Consider the following 15,767-nt stretch of genomic DNA (forward strand, 5'->3'; position numbering starts at 1 on the left):
TGCCCGAGCCAGGAGTTGGCTCAGGGCAAAAGGGTGGGGCTGGCTGTGTTGTGACATGCTGTGACACATGTGACATCACGGGGGACATGTCACAATGGGGGCAGCTCTAAAAGGCCCCAGCAGGTAACGCTGGCCATGCATTGCTTTGGCAAGCGGTGAGTGCACACGTGGCGGGGAGGCTGGGCTGGGAACAAGGGCTGGGGCAGAAATGCTGCACCTGGGGCTGGGTTCTCCTTCTGCATGCAGGGACAGCCCCCCATGGGAGAGCCTTGGGCGGGACACAGGGCAGCGGCTGCTGCTGCTGCTGCTGGGGCACTGAGACAGGCCTTGCTGCCTGCATGCTGTCTGTGGCCCTGTGCTTCCTGTGCCAGGATCCCTGAGGATCCTGTTCTCTATCCAGCAAGCAGCAGTTCCCTCCCTCCCCGCCCCACTCACAGACTTCTCTCCCTCCTCCTGCAGACCATGGATCCCATGGTATTCTTTTTCATGCTCTTGAAAAGCCTCATCCAGTACCCAGAGCCCGTGGCTGAGGGATTGGATGAGGAAACACGTCTGCGCATGGAAGTGCGTGCCAAACACCTGGAATGGGAGAGGCTTCAGCTGGAGCAGGAGGTGGAGCGGCATAGGCAGCAGCAGGTGCAGTTCTTGCTGCTCTTAGCTGTTGTTGTGGTCCTGGTCTACATCTTGGTCCTGTGGTTTATTGGGTGGAAAAGCAGCCTGAGGAGAGAGGAGGATGAAGAAGAAAACCGTGGTGCAAATGAAGAGGAAGCGGGCAATGTTGCTGCAAACGAAGAAGACGATGTTGGAAACGAAGCTGTCAATGAGGCTGAAATTGCAGCAAACAACGATGTTGCACTTGCAGTCCAAGTAGAAGATGATTTTGACGATCGCGTTGGACGAGTTATAATGCAGCGCATCCGGTGGCCTGTACAGGACCTGCAGAGAGGCTGTCAGTGGACAACTAACCTGATGGACAATTACGCGGTTTATTTTGGACACGTCTTGTCAAACAGTTTCTACCCAGTCCTGCAACGAGCCATCGGGGTGGGCAGTGCCTTTGAGGGCTGGAGTCCCCGTGAGGAGGACGTGGTGTACCGCGTGCTCATCCCCATGACTCCTCCCCGAGGCCACAGCTTCCACCTGGAGCTGGACAGTGCAGGGCAGAGGCCCGTGAGGAACTTCCGTGTCCGCGTGCAGCTGGAGTGCACCTGCAGGAGGGAGCAGCAGGCTGAGGACATGCTGTGCTTCCTGCACCACCCTGAGGAGGAGCTGAGGAGGAATCAGGGTCCCAGCCTCCTGCACACCCTGTGCACCGGCTCCTACCTGGACGTGCAGAAAACTGCCCGCTGGTTCTACCAACTGGTGAGAGCAATCTGGCCAGCTTTGCCTCAGTCACACAACTGGCACTTAGTGCTGCTGCCCTCCACGCGCTCCTGCCAATTCAAGGTGACCAACGGCAGGGAAAGCTTCAGGATTGAGATGCTCTTCGGGGTGCGGAGAGACGACTCAGCCGTCTTCGTCAGCAGCCAGACCAGAGAGGCCCACACAGCAAGCACAATCTGGCCCGAGTCTTATGCTGTGGCAGAGGCTGAATTCTTCAAGCACATTGCCAGGCAGGCCCCTCCTGACAGCTTGCACCTGAAATGCCTGCAGTTCTTCACCCGACTTCCGCTGGGCTTCAGCTTTTCCACCTACACCATGAAGACCATTGTCATGCACCTGCTCAATGTCATCCCCGTCTCATCGTGGCGCAGGAGAGACCTCCTAGAACGACTGCAGGATATCATCAAGAGCCTGCGCTTCTGTGTGCAAGCCAAACGCCTCAACCACTTCATTGTGGGGAACCCGACGCTCCCTCAGCACATCCGTGTACCTGCAGATGTTCAAACGTGTGGGTCGTACAATCTTCTCCTTCGCCTGGCGCAGCAGCCGGATGCCCACGCCCAGGCCATCCATGAGTACCAGGTTCTGAAAAGGTGGTACAAAAGAATCCTTCTTGCTGAAGATTGACCCAGTGAAGGGGAGGAGTCGTGGCTGTGAGCACAGAGCTGTGCTTGTGCTGTTCACAGCTGGCAGCAGAGAACCACCTTGCAGTCCAGATTTGGCTGAGAAGAGGTTGCGTGCAAAGGCTCTGGTGAAGGTCCCACTGGCTCTCCTGCCGCCTCAGCAGGTGGAGGGCCCTGGGTGCTTTTAGACTAGGTCTTTCTGTAATTTCATTTTCCAAAAAAAGCACCCAGACCGCATTCAGCCCTGCTTCCCACTACTCTCCCATGCCGGAAAAAGCACATGAAGAGAACACGTGCAGGGCTAAAGCCTCCAAAGCTGACCTGCAACATGCAGTCTTTCCTGGCCTTTGAAAAGGGGCAAAATCTAGAGCGTGGGAGAAGTGTGAATGTGGGACAGAGAAAGAGAAAAAAAATGGGGCAAAAAGGACCAAGAGAAAAAGCGGGGGCTGCTGGCCGAGGATCAGTCAACGGATGGAGTCTCTCTATGTTCCTGGAAGGGACGTCTTGACGTCAGCGTTGGAACAACGGCGTTGGAGCTGGCCGGAAATTTTGTATACGAAGGAATCCAGATTTTTATTTCATAGATATATAGTGTATTCCTATTATAGACTATAATATTTATAAATTATATATACCACTAAACTACCATAAACCAAAATGGTATACTTAGAGAAATAATATAAAATATATGAAATGTGTAGTTATGATGTCAGGATAAAAAGTAATTTTAAAGAGTTGAATATGTAATTATGTGTAAATACTAACAGTAGAGGGCATATTTAGGGTCACTATCTGTTATGACACATATTGTTGCTTTTAGTATGTTTATGTCTGGAAGGTGTTTTCCATAAAAGAGAGGTATTTATAACATAGATAAGATACATATGATATATACATGCTGTTAAAATTAGATTTGAATAGAACTGTGTAATATGTATTATACACCCCATGCCCGTATATATTACCCCATGGCTATAATATATTAGAATATATTACGTTTCTCATACAATTTTTAGATACATATATAGCCATATCTACTGTCGCTATGTGTTGTGAACCATATATATGCCCTATAGTTAGCGCATTTAAGAGCGGTGAGCTGGAAAATTCTTTGCTCTTGTTTCAATAAAATGCAATTTTACAGGATCTTGCTGTAGCGCAAGACTTTATTGATCTCAGCAAGGCCTAGAGTAGTGGTAAATGTCACCCACTGTGAATCTGGGATCTTGAACAGACGCCTTGAACTCAACCAAACTGAGAGTGCTGAATTGGCTCTAAGCAGAAATTAAGCCAAGCCAAGCCAGCCCCTCAGATCACAGAATCCCAGAATGGCTTGGCTTGGAAGGGTCCTTAGAAATTGTCTTGTTCCAGCCCTGCTGCCAAGGGCAGGGACACCTTCCGCCAGGCCAGGCTGCCACAAGGCGCATCCAAGCTGGCCTGGAAGACGGCCAGGGATGGGGCAGCCACAGCTCCTGTGGGCAGCGTGGGCCAGGCCTCAGCAGCCTCTGAGGCCAGAATTCCTCGCCCATCTCCAGCCTAAGGCTGTCCTGTGTCACTGGGAAGCCACTGGCCCTGGCGCTGTCCCTGCGGGCCCTTGCCAACAGCCCCCGTGCAGGTCTCTGCTGGCTCCCGGGCAGGGACTGAAAGGCCGCAGGAAGGCGCCCCTGGAGAAGGCCTTGGAGAGCGCTGGGGCCAGGAGTGCCGCCATGAGGGCAGCAAGCAGGGCCTGGGCTGTCGGTGCGTTTGGGAGGGCACAGGGCGGGCACTGAGGCCCTGCCAGCTGGAGCTGGGAGCTCTGCAGGGTGGCCGGCAGAGAGGCCTGGGCTCCCGCAGCTCTGCAGCCCTCACGGCTGAGGCAGCTGCCCGGGCACAGCCGGCTGGGGACACGCGGCCAGCCTGGGGCCAGCTGCAGGGGGAGCCGGCTCTGGGGCCAGCCCAGGCCGCAGCAGGGAGCAGCCCATGGGGCTGTGCCCGGCCAGGGAGCGGCTCTGTCCGGGGACAGGGCTCCGGGAGCAGGGCAGCAGGGCCGGCAGTGCCGGGCACAGACACAGGGGCACACATGGCTGCAGCCACAGTCAGGATCACGCAGGAGCCTTCTCACTCTCTGCAGCTCCCACACAGCAGGGTGGGGCTGGTGCAGGTCAGCCTCTGCTCCCAGGAACCAAGGGAGAGGACAAGAGGAAATGGCCTCACCTTCAGCCATGGGAGGCTTAGACTAAGTTTTAGGGAAAAATTTCTCCTGTGAAGGTGTTGTCAAGCACTGGCACTGGCTGCCCGAGGAATTGGTGCAATTGTCCTTGCTTGAGCCACTTCAGCAATGTGTGGCAGCGGCACTCGGGGACATGGTTGCGAGTTGAACTTGTCTGTGTTTGGTTTGTGCCCTGCGACTTGATAGCAGGACCAATGTGGAGTGGGACACAGCCCAGCTGCTGGCAGCTGTGAGCTGACTTACTCCGTACAGATGAGCCTTCCAGCATGGCGAGCACCAGTGCTGGCAGCCGAGCCACTGGCACCATGCCACCTTACACTGCTGCAGAAGACTTGAAGGCTCAGGCTGTGTCACAGGAGGGGGGTGGGTGGCTCTCCCAGCTCCTGAGCTCAAGGTGAGAGGAGAGAAAAGCTGTTACCCATCAGTGCCTTGAACTGAAACATGGTAACAGGGGAAAGAGATGTGCAAAGGCACAATTTTGAGTTCCATGTAGGCAGCACTGAGAATGGACCACTCCAATCCAGGTGTACGGCAATATGGCAAATGCCACACGTTTTTCCTGGGGGGGGAAAAAGCTTTAAATGAAACACAACAAAGACCCCAAACCCAGACAGTATTGTTTGAATATTTTGTGATTGATGGCTGAGAGAAGCAGCTGTGCAGTGCTGATTGTGCCTTCTCTGCATACTCATCATCTATGCTTGTCTCAGGGGTCTCCAAAGCCAGGTGATCATTTCTTCCTGCTCCAGCCTGTGCTGAGACCAAGCAGCCCTGGGGTGCCCAGGCCCGTTAGCAGGAGAGCTGGTGAAAGTCACTGCCAGGCACACGGCCTTCCCCTCCAAGGCTCCAGAGACACAAGGGCAGAAAGCTGGAGCCTAAGCTGCATTGCACTTGCACCTTGTTGGCCTTGTCTGTCCTCTGGCATCCCTCAGGCTGGGCGGTGTAAATCTGAGCTGCTTCCACAGGGAATTCAGGGTTTGCCCACACTGGGGCCTTGCTGAAGGCAAAGGCCACGCAAGGGCTCTCTCCCTTGTGCCGCCCGTGCCATGGAAGGCCCCAGAGCAAGAGGGCATTTCTTGGCTGCTGAGGCCCCTCTTGACACTCTGGACTTGCAGGTTAGAAAAAACCACATGGACATACGGGGACATTCCAGCATTGACTTTCACTCCTAACCTTTCCATTCTCTACAAGGAAAATTCTGATTTTTCCTTCTGCTCTGAAGGCCACGGATTCCCTTGGCTGATGTTTTTGGCACAAAGGTTCTCCTCCCATGGAAACCCTTCCGGGCAACCTGAAATTCTTCTGCCCACTGAGAACCCATTCTGTCCCACTGGAACACGGGAAGTGCCGTGCAAAAGCCCCACGTTTCTCTCCCCTGCCAGGAGCTGGTTTCACAGCTCAAATGCCGGACACGATACTGATGGCCCCAGAAGGGAGGTTGTAGCTTAGTGGGAGTCATTCTATCAGCCCAGGGAACAAACAGTATGAGCAGAGGAAAATGACCTCAAGTTGCGCTAGGGGAGGTTTCGATTGCATCTCTAGGAAATATTCCCTCAAGCAAAAGGTGCCAAGCTTGGGAACAGGCTGCCTAGGGAAATGGCTCGGAGTGACCACCCTCAGAGAGGTATAACAGTCTTGTTGATGTGGCATTTGGGGACCTGGCTGATTGGAGCAGTAGGCAGTGTTAACTTTGCAGCTGCACTGTGTGATCTTCAGGGACTTTTTCAACCGCGCTGACACCTAGATTTCAGTGCAGCTCAACCAGTGAGGAGTCAAAGCTTAGAGTCAATGATCCTCAAGGGTGCCTTCCAACAGGGATGTCTATGAGGTTGCCAGTAAAGGGCAGATGAAAAGAAGGACAAAAAGAGAGAACAATGGGAAATCCTTTGGAAAAGCTTCCCCCAAGGGCAGCCCTAAGCAGTACACCAGGGCCACTCTGAGTGCCCGAGCCAGGAGTTGGCTCGGGGCAAAAGGGTGGGGCTGGCTGTATTGTGACATGCTGTGACACATGTGACATCACGGGGGACATGTCATAATGGGGGCAGCTCTAAAAGGCCCCAGCAGGTAACGCTGGCCATGCATTGCTTTGGCAAGCGGTGAGTGCACACGTGGCGGGGAGGCTAGGCTGGGAACAAGGGCTGGGGCAGAAATGCTGCACCTGGGGCTGGGTTCTCCTTCTGCATGCAGGGACAGCCCCCCATGGGAGAGCCTTGGGCGGGACACAGGGCAGCGGCTGCTGCTGCTGCTGCTGGGGCACTGAGACAGGCCTTGCTGCCTGCATGCTGTCTGTGGCCCTGTGCTTCCTGTGCCAGGATCCCTGAGGATCCTGTTCTCTATCCAGCAAGCAGCAGTTCCCTCCCTCCCCGCCCCACTCACAGACTTCTCTCCCTCCTCCTGCAGACCATGGATCCCATGGTATTCTTTTTCATGCTCTTGAAAAGCCTCATCCAGTACCCAGAGCCCGTGGCTGAGGGATTGGATGAGGAAACACGTCTGCGCATGGAAGTGCGTGCCAAACACCTGGAATGGGAGAGGCTTCAGCTGGAGCAGGAGGTGGAGCGGCATAGGCAGCAGCAGGTGCAGTTCTTGCTGCTCTTAGCTGTTGTTGTGGTCCTGGTCTACATCTTGGTCCTGTGGTTTATTGGGTGGAAAAGCAGCCTGAGGAGAGAGGAGGATGAAGAAGAAAACCGTGGTGCAAATGAAGAGGAAGCGGGCAATGTTGCTGCAAACGAAGAAGACGATGTTGGAAACGAAGCTGTCAATGAGGCTGAAATTGCAGCAAACAACGATGTTGCACTTGCAGTCCAAGTAGAAGATGATTTTGACGATCGCGTTGGACGAGTTATAATGCAGCGCATCCGGTGGCCTGTACAGGACCTGCAGAGAGGCTGTCAGTGGACAACTAACCTGATGGACAATTACGCGGTTTATTTTGGACACGTCTTGTCAAACAGTTTCTACCCAGTCCTGCAACGAGCCATCGGGGTGGGCAGTGCCTTTGAGGGCTGGAGTCCCCGTGAGGAGGACGTGGTGTACCGCGTGCTCATCCCCATGACTCCTCCCCGAGGCCACAGCTTCCACCTGGAGCTGGACAGTGCAGGGCAGAGGCCCGTGAGGAACTTCCGTGTCCGCGTGCAGCTGGAGTGCACCTGCAGGAGGGAGCAGCAGGCTGAGGACATGCTGTGCTTCCTGCACCACCCTGAGGAGGAGCTGAGGAGGAATCAGGGTCCCAGCCTCCTGCACACCCTGTGCACCGGCTCCTACCTGGACGTGCAGAAAACTGCCCGCTGGTTCTACCAACTGGTGAGAGCAATCTGGCCAGCTTTGCCTCAGTCACACAACTGGCACTTAGTGCTGCTGCCCTCCACGCGCTCCTGCCAATTCAAGGTGACCAACGGCAGGGAAAGCTTCAGGATTGAGATGCTCTTCGGGGTGCGGAGAGATGACTCAGCCGTCTTCGTCAGCAGCCAGACCAGAGAGGCCCACACAGCAAGCACAATCTGGCCCGAGTCTTATGCTGTGGCAGAGGCTGAATTCTTCAAGCACATTGCCAGGCAGGCCCCTCCTGACAGCTTGCACCTGAAATGCCTGCAGTTCTTCACCCGACTTCCGCTGGGCTTCAGCTTTTCCACCTACACCATGAAGACCATTGTCATGCACCTGCTCAATGTCATCCCCGTCTCATCGTGGCGCAGGAGAGACCTCCTAGAACGACTGCAGGATATCATCAAGAGCCTGCGCTTCTGTGTGCAAGCCAAACGCCTCAACCACTTCATTGTGGGGAACCCGACGCTCCCTCAGCACATCCGTGTACCTGCAGATGTTCAAACGTGTGGGTCGTACAATCTTCTCCTTCGCCTGGCGCAGCAGCCGGATGCCCACGCCCAGGCCATCCATGAGTACCAGGTTCTGAAAAGGTGGTACAAAAGAATCCTTCTTGCTGAAGATTGACCCAGTGAAGGGGAGGAGTCGTGGCTGTGAGCACAGAGCTGTGCTTGTGCTGTTCACAGCTGGCAGCAGAGAACCACCTTGCAGTCCAGATTTGGCTGAGAAGAGGATGCGTGCAAAGGCTCTGGTGAAGGTCCCACTGGCTCTCCTGCCGCCTCAGCAGGTGGAGGGCCCTGGGTGCTTTTAGACTAGGTCTTTCTGTAATTTCATTTTCCAAAAAAAGCACCCAGACCGCATTCAGCCCTGCTTCCCACTACTCTCCCATGCCGGAAAAAGCACATGAAGAGAACACGTGCCGTACGTGCAGGGCTAAAGCCTCCAAAGCCGACCTGCAACATGCAGTCTTTCCTGGCCTTTGAAAAGGGGCAAAATCTAGAGCGGGGAAGTAGTGTGAATGTGGGACAGAGAAAGAGAAAAAAAATGGGGCAAAAAGGACCAAGAGAAAAAGCGGGCGCTGCTGGCCGAGGATCAGTCAACGGATGGAGTCTCTCTATGTTCCTGGAAGGGACATCTTGACGTCAGCGTTGGAACAACGGCGTTGGAGCTGGCCGGAAATTTTGTATACAAAGGAATCCAGATTTTTATTTCATAGATATATAGTGTATTCCTAGTATAGACTATAATATTTATAAATTATATACACGACTAAACTACCATAAACCAAAACAGTATACTTAGAGAAATAATATAAAATATATGAAATGTGTAGTTATGATGTCAGGATAAAAAGTAATTTTAAAGAGTTGAATATGTAATTATGTGTAAATACTAACAGTAGAGGGCATATTTAGGGTCACTATCTGTTATGACACATATTGTTGCTTTTAGTATGTTTATGTCTGGAAGGTGTTTTCCATAAAAGAGAGGTATTTATAACATAGATAAGATACATATGATGTATACATGCTGTTAAAATTAGATTTCTATAGAACTGTGTCATATGTATTATACACCCTATGCCTGTATATATTACCCCATGCCTATAATATATTAGAATATATTACGTTACTCATACAATTTTTAGATACATATATAGCCATATCTACTGTTGCTATGTGTTGTGAACCATATATATGCCCTATAGTTAGCACATTTAAGAGCGGTAAGCTGGAAAATTCTTTGCTCTTGTTTCAATAAAATGAAATTTTCCAGGATCTGCTGTGTGCAAGACTTTATTGATCTCAGCAAGGCCTAGAGTAGTGGTAAATGTCACCCACTGTGAATCTGGGATCTTGAACAGGCGCCTTGAACTCAACCAAACTGAGAGTGCTGAATTGGCTCTAAGCAGAAATTAAGCCAAGCCAAGCCAGTCCCTCAGATGACAGAATCCCAGAATGGCTTGGCTTGGAAGGGTCCTTAGGAATTGTCTTGTTCCAGCCCTGCTGCCAAGGACAGGGACACCTTCCGCCAGGCCAGGTTGCCACAAGGCGCATCCAAGCTGGCCTGGAACACGGCCAGGGATGGGGCAGCCAGAGCTCCTGTGGGCAGCGTGGGCCAGGCCTCAGCAGCCTCTGAGGCCAGAATTCCTCGCCCATCTCCAGCCTAAGGCTGTCCTGTGTCACTGGGAAGCCACTGGCCCTGGCGCTGTCCCTGCGGGCCCTTGCCAACAGCCCCCGTGCAGGTCTCTGCTGGCTCCCGGGCAGGGACTGAAAGGCCGCAGGAAGGCGCCCCCGGAGAAGGCCTTGGAGAGCGCTGGGGCCAGGAGTGCCGCCATGAGGGCAGCAAGCGGGGCCTGGGCTGTCGGTGCGTGTGGGAGGGCACAGGGCGGACACTGAGGCCCTGCCAGCTGGAGCTGGGAGCTCTGCAGGGCGGCCGGCAGAGAGGCCTCGGCTCCCGCAGCTCTGCAGCCCTCACGGCTGAGGCAGCTGCCCGGGCACAGCCGGCTGGGGACACGCGGCCAGCCCGGGGCCACCCGCAGGGGGAGCCGGCTCTGGGGCCAGCCCAGGCCGCAGCAGGGAGCAGCCCATGGGGCTGTGCCCGGCCAGGGAGCGGCTCTGCCCGGGGACAGGGCTCCGGGAGCAGGACAGCAGGGCCGGCAGTGCCGGGCACAGATATAGGGGCACACATGGCTGCAGCTACAGCCTGACTGCCCTCAGGCAGACCCAACAGGCAGATCCAACATGGTCAGGCAGGATCTCCTCCCACCCTCTTTGTGCCCATGGGCCAGACTCTGCCTTGATGTATCCTGGGGCCTACCCTTAACCAGGTGCAGGGCCTTGTACTTTGTTTTTTTAAAACCACATGAGATTTCCATGGTTTCACTCCTTGCGCATGTCCACATCTCTCTGGTTGGTATTCTATCCTTCAGGTGTGGCTACTGCTCTACTCTGCTTGGTGATATCAGCAAATCTTTTGAGGATGCCCTCGCTTCCTTTGTCTACAGCATTAATGAAGATATTAAGAATCACTGCTCCCAGAATAGACCCTAGGGGGACAGCACTGGTCACCCATGTCCCTCCTGACTCTGAGCTGTTGACCTCTGGAAGCACCGTGCATGCAATTTCTTATCCATCCAGCAGTCCAGGCATCAAGTCCATCTCTAATATAGAGAAGATGTTGTGGGGATCATGGTAAAGGCTTTACAGAAGTCCAGATAAATGACTCCTGTAGCCCTTCCCTTGTCCCTTCATGTTCTGGCTCTGTCACAGAAGGCCACTGGGTAGGTCAGGCAGGATTTACGCTTGGCTGTCCTTAATCACCTCTCTGTTTTCCATGTGCCTTTAGCATAGCTTCAAGGAGGATGTGGTCTGTGATCTTGCCAGGAACAGAGGTGAGGCTGACATGTCGGTCATTTCCAGAGTGTTCCTTTCTACCCTTTTTTAAGATGGCTGTAGTGGGTTCACCTTGGCTGAATACCAGGTGTTCACCGAGCCACTCAATCACTTCCCTTCCTAGGGGGACAGGGGAGAGAAAATAAGATGGAAAACAAGTATTCAGTTGAGATAAAGATGTTGTCTAAGGTGAAAAAACAGAGTTTGTGCACAGAGAAGTAAAGGAGAAAAAAACATTTAGTCTCTACTTCTCACAGATGAGCAATTTCTATGTTCTCTGGTCTTCTCATTCCCTCTGAAATACTGGGCCTGTTGTACCACACACCTTAACAGAGCAGAGTGATACTTCCTAAGGAGAGCTCTGTTCAGCTTAGCAACCCAGCCGTGAGTGGCCTCTAGCTGGAGCCAGAGGTTTATGTATTCCACTCTGGTCCTGGAGAAGTGTAACAAGTGAATGGCTGCAGACGTGCTTGCGCTCTCCAGAATGTCAATCTTCCCTTGTTTCTAGTTGGTTCCTTGTCTTGTTAAAGCACTCTGAGCAGGGGAAGAGGGAAGCAGCCGTTTCCAATCCTTTGGCTAGCCCAAATCACACCCACCGATGAATAAAGGACAGAATTGCCCACAAAGTACTTGCTGACTTTCTCTACTCCCCTCTAGCAGCGGTTTCTTTTGTATGGTGATATTTTCTTTTGTGGGGGTGATGCAAAATGCAAGGAAACAAGCAGAGCCAGCAATCAGACTGCAAGTTAGGTCACTGCAAAGAAAAGGGGTTAATCTCCCACTCAGAGCTAGCAAGGGTTAGATAAAAACATGCCTGTGTGGAGTGTGGAATGCTGCAACAGGTCCCAAAGAGCTGAGCACAGGGAAGGGAACTGGGACAGGGTCTGGAGATCAGGTCTGATGAGGAGCAGCTGAGGGAGCTGGAGGGGCTGAGATTGGAGAAGAGGAGGCTCAGGGGGGACTTTCTTGCTCTCTACAAATCCCTGATAGAAGGGTGGAGTAGCCAGGTCGGGGCCAGGCTCTGCTTCCAGGGAACAAGGGACAGGACAAGAGGAAATGGCCTCAAGTTGTGCCAGGGGAAGCTTAGATTGGGTATTAGGAAAAAAATTCTCCTCTGAAAGAGTTATTAAGGGTTGTTAAGGCTGCCCATGGAATTAATGGTATTGTCAGGTCTGGAGGCTCTTAAGGAATGTGTGAATGTGGCACTTGGGGACATGGTTTCAAGGTGGACTTGTCAGTGTCAGGTTTGTGGTTGGACGCTCTACAGTCTTAGAGAACTTTTTCAACTTAAACAATTCCATACTACTGTGATGGGGAGCCGGTTTTAATCCAGAGTATTTTGTAATGTCATTTCGTAAAGTCATTAATAGCAACTTCACTCTAGTGCTCAACATTATGCAGCTGCTTTTCCCTGTGCTCTCCTTATCTTCACCTTCAGCCTTGGAGCAGGCAAATTGGCTTTGGTGGGATCAGTGGTTGTGGGAAAGCCTCATGCCAGGAGGTCGTAGGTTGTTTTACTTCTGCCAAGGTTGGAGCTGCCTCCAGAAAAGGCTGTGATGTCTCTAGTCCCTATTCACATTCTTTGACCACTCTGAGGTGAGTTCCAGGCTGCGAGAGATGTTGGTCAAGCTGAAGGCAGATCACAGGAAGCACTGATCTGAAACCCGGCTGAACCAAGCAATAGAGAAAATCTCTTAGCCAAATCAATCCCAAGCTGTGTTTGCCAAGCAGATGAAAATGACATGAACACAAAACATGTAGGAAATGGTGGGAAAGTTGCTCATTTCCAAACAGCATGCTTCAGGAATCACTGTTTCATGTAACAATGAATGGAAGAAGCTGGTGAGCCACTGTAATGACCCTGTGTTGTTTCAATGTCGTTGGTCATACAATGGAGTTGTTACAGTATTATTATAGTGCAAATTATACATATTTAAAACTATTGCAATATTTTTCAGGGCTTTATTACTTTCAGACAAAGTTTTGCCCAGCTGCCAATGGGAGCAGATGATGACAGAAAGAACCCACGCGTGAAGAAGACTTGATTTGTTGAAGTCCCTTTAGCTTCCCCTTCTGCCATCTGCTGCAGCCTCTGACTTTATGGCAGGAAGAATGTGGGGCAGGACACAGCCCAGCTGCTGGCAGCTGTGAGCTGACTCATTCCATACAGATGAGCCTTCCACATTGGCTGGCACCGGTGCTGGCAGCCGAGCCACTGGCAACATGCCACCTTACACTGCTGCAGAACCCTCCCAGGGTCAACCTAGAGCAGGGGAGGGGGGTGGGTGGCTCTCCCAGCTCCTGAGCTCAAGGTGAGAGGAGAGAAAAGCTGTTACCCATCAGTGCCTTGAACTGAAACATCGTAACAGGGGAAAGAGATGTGCAAAAGCACAATTTTGAGTTCCATGTAGGCAGCACTGAGAATGGACCACTCCAATCCAGGTGTACAATATGGCAAATGCCACACATTTTCCTGGGGGGGAAAAAGCTTCAAACAAAGCACAACAAAAACCCCAAACCCAAACAGTAACGTTTGAATATTTTGTGATTGATGGCTGAGAGAAGCAGCTGTGCAGTGCTGATTGTGCCTTCTCTGCATACTCATCATCATCTATGCTTGTCTCAGGGGTCTCCAAAGCCAGGTGATCATTTCTTCCTGCTCCAGCCTGTGCTGAGACCAAGCAGCCCTGGGGTGCCCAGGCCCGTTAGCAGGAGAGCTGGTGAAAGTCACTGCCAGGCACACGGCCTTCCCCTCCAAGGCTCCAGAGACACAAGGGCAGAAAGCTGGAGCCTAAGCTGCATTGCACTTGCACCTTTGTTGGGCCTGTCTGCCCTCTGGCATCCCTCAGGCTGGGCGGTGTAAATCTGAGCTGCTTCCACAGGGAATTCAGGGTTTGCCCACATGGGGGCCTTGCTGAAGGCAAAGGCCACGCAAGGGCTCTCTCCCTTGTGCCGCCCGTGCCATGGAAGGCTCCAGAGCAAGAGGGCATTTCTTGGCTGCTGAGACCCCTCTTGACACTCTGGACTTGCAGGTTAGCAAAATCCACACGGACATACGGGGACATTCAGGCATTGACTTTCACTCCTAACCTTTCCATTCTCTACAAGGAAAATTCTGATTTTTCCTTCTGCTTGGAAGGCCATGGATTCCCTTGGCTGATGTTTTTGGCACAAAGGTTCTCCTCACATGGAAACCCTTCCGGGCCACCTGAAGCTCTTCTGCCCACCAACAAGCCCTTCTGTCCCACTGGATCACGGGAAGTGCAGTGCAAAAGCCCCACGTTTCTCTCCCCTGCCAGGAGCTGGTTTCACAGCCCAAACCTTTCCCTCAATACTGCTAATATCAGGCAGTTCCCACATGGCCAGTTGTGTTCCCACCCAGTTTTGCAGTGGGACACTTCAGGGTATGTAGTCTTCCAAAGTGTCCTGCCTCTAAGAAGGGAGTTGGACTTTGTTAGATGGCTGTGGGAGGTCAGTTGAGGAAATACTGTCAAATGATCTTAAGCTCCTTAAAAAAGGAAATCTGTAATGTTCAGTGGTATTTTCTAGTTTACAGCTAAGTGACTGAGGTGCAACAGCTAAACGGGACTCTCCCTAACAGAAATGTGAAATACTTTAGCAAAAGAAAGATTTTTTGGTTTTGAGAACTATGTCTTCCAGAGAGGGCTCCTTTTGTGACATATCCCTTACTCAATTCCAACTTGCTTCAATTTTTTTCTCCCTTCTCTCCCCTGATGGAAACACAGCTGCTGGCTTGGGATGGAAATTGCTTTGTAGCACCAGTGTTCCTGGTGAAATCCTTCTCTGAGGGTGGAATGACCTTTGCACTACTGCAGTGGTCCAGAGCATCAGCACCTGAGTTTAGCATTCTGTTCTGACTGTGGTTTTTACAAAGTAAAAATCTCACTCCTGAGCACTTGAGGCTCATCCTCAGCCAGACTGAGCCAGTGGCTCCCAAGGGTGGCTGCCCAGCTCTGCCAGCTGGCAATTTGCTCCTCTGAGCCTGCATTTCTTCATGTCTCACAGGCATGAGTCTTTCTAGACACACTCCAAAAGCAGCTCTGAGCTGGACACTGACCCTGCTACAGCATTCACTATGAAGCAAACACTGAGTGCAGGGCTGTAAGACATTTAACTTTCAGTCAGACAGACATTAGGTTTATGAAATCTGGGCTGTGAAAGCACTAGTGGTTTTCTAACAAAATGTAATGTTCATTGCCCAAGACTCCACCCTCTAAACCAGGATCTCTGCAGACCCAGTCCCAACTTTCCCATTGCCTCCACACACAGCAGTTTGGGCTGAACAAATGCAGCACTTTTCCCCAGAGTGGTAAGACAGCAGCTCCCCTCCTCCTTTCAGCTAAATTCCCACTGCCAGACAGGTTTTCAGCCCCCTCCTTTGGCCCAAAGCATCCACGTGTATTTGTGTTTTGTGACTTTGAAGAAAATGCAAAAGGACTTATTTTATTAACAGCCAACAGACACTTCAAAGCAAAAATGTAGTAGAGAAATTAATCATTCTGCACTTTCAAAGTGAGATTTATTATGATTCCTAAAATAAGTTTAAAATGAACCAAAAGATAAATGAATGAATCACTCTTTTGAAATAAAAGTCAGAACTTCAATGGAAGGTCTGTGTACTGGTAAAATTAAATGCAAGGACATCTAATTTTCTTAATTTAAGATAATATTAACATAATGTGTTGTCCCTTAGCATCTCAATGGCTTGGGGAAAGTGTTTCCCTTTAGCAGAAAAGGTTTTGTGTGATAATGCTTTCCCAGATTATTGAAAAGGTTTTGTTTCCACTTTTTTTTTTTTTTTTTGTGAGTGTG

General features: G+C 51.6%; 2 protein-coding genes across 2 annotated transcripts; both read left to right on the top strand.

Moving 5' to 3' along the window:
- Window positions 1–558: 558 nt before the first annotated feature.
- Window positions 559–2,010, top strand: LOC139589563 (inositol 1,4,5-trisphosphate receptor-interacting protein-like 1). Its single transcript, XM_071426002.1, has one exon. The coding sequence runs from the start codon at window positions 559–561 to the stop codon at window positions 2,008–2,010; it is 1,452 nt and encodes a 483-aa protein (XP_071282103.1).
- A 4,704-nt stretch (window positions 2,011–6,714) lies between these two features.
- Window positions 6,715–8,166, top strand: LOC139589564 (inositol 1,4,5-trisphosphate receptor-interacting protein-like 1). Its single transcript, XM_071426003.1, has one exon. It carries the CDS (start codon window positions 6,715–6,717, stop codon window positions 8,164–8,166), a length of 1,452 nt encoding a protein of 483 aa, XP_071282104.1.
- The last annotated feature ends 7,601 nt before the right edge of the window (window positions 8,167–15,767 follow it).

This window comes from Agelaius tricolor, unplaced genomic scaffold, assembly GCF_023055355.1.
Source record: "Agelaius tricolor isolate 1412-34295 unplaced genomic scaffold, bAgeTri1.0.p SCAF_5, whole genome shotgun sequence".
NCBI classification, from domain to species: Eukaryota; Metazoa; Chordata; class Aves; order Passeriformes; family Icteridae; genus Agelaius; species Agelaius tricolor.

Coding starts and splice junctions, on each gene's coding strand:
- LOC139589563 (XM_071426002.1), top strand. CDS start 559: ATGGAAGTGCGTGCCAAACACCTGGAATGGGAGAGGCTTCAGCTGGAG.
- LOC139589564 (XM_071426003.1), top strand. CDS start 6,715: ATGGAAGTGCGTGCCAAACACCTGGAATGGGAGAGGCTTCAGCTGGAG.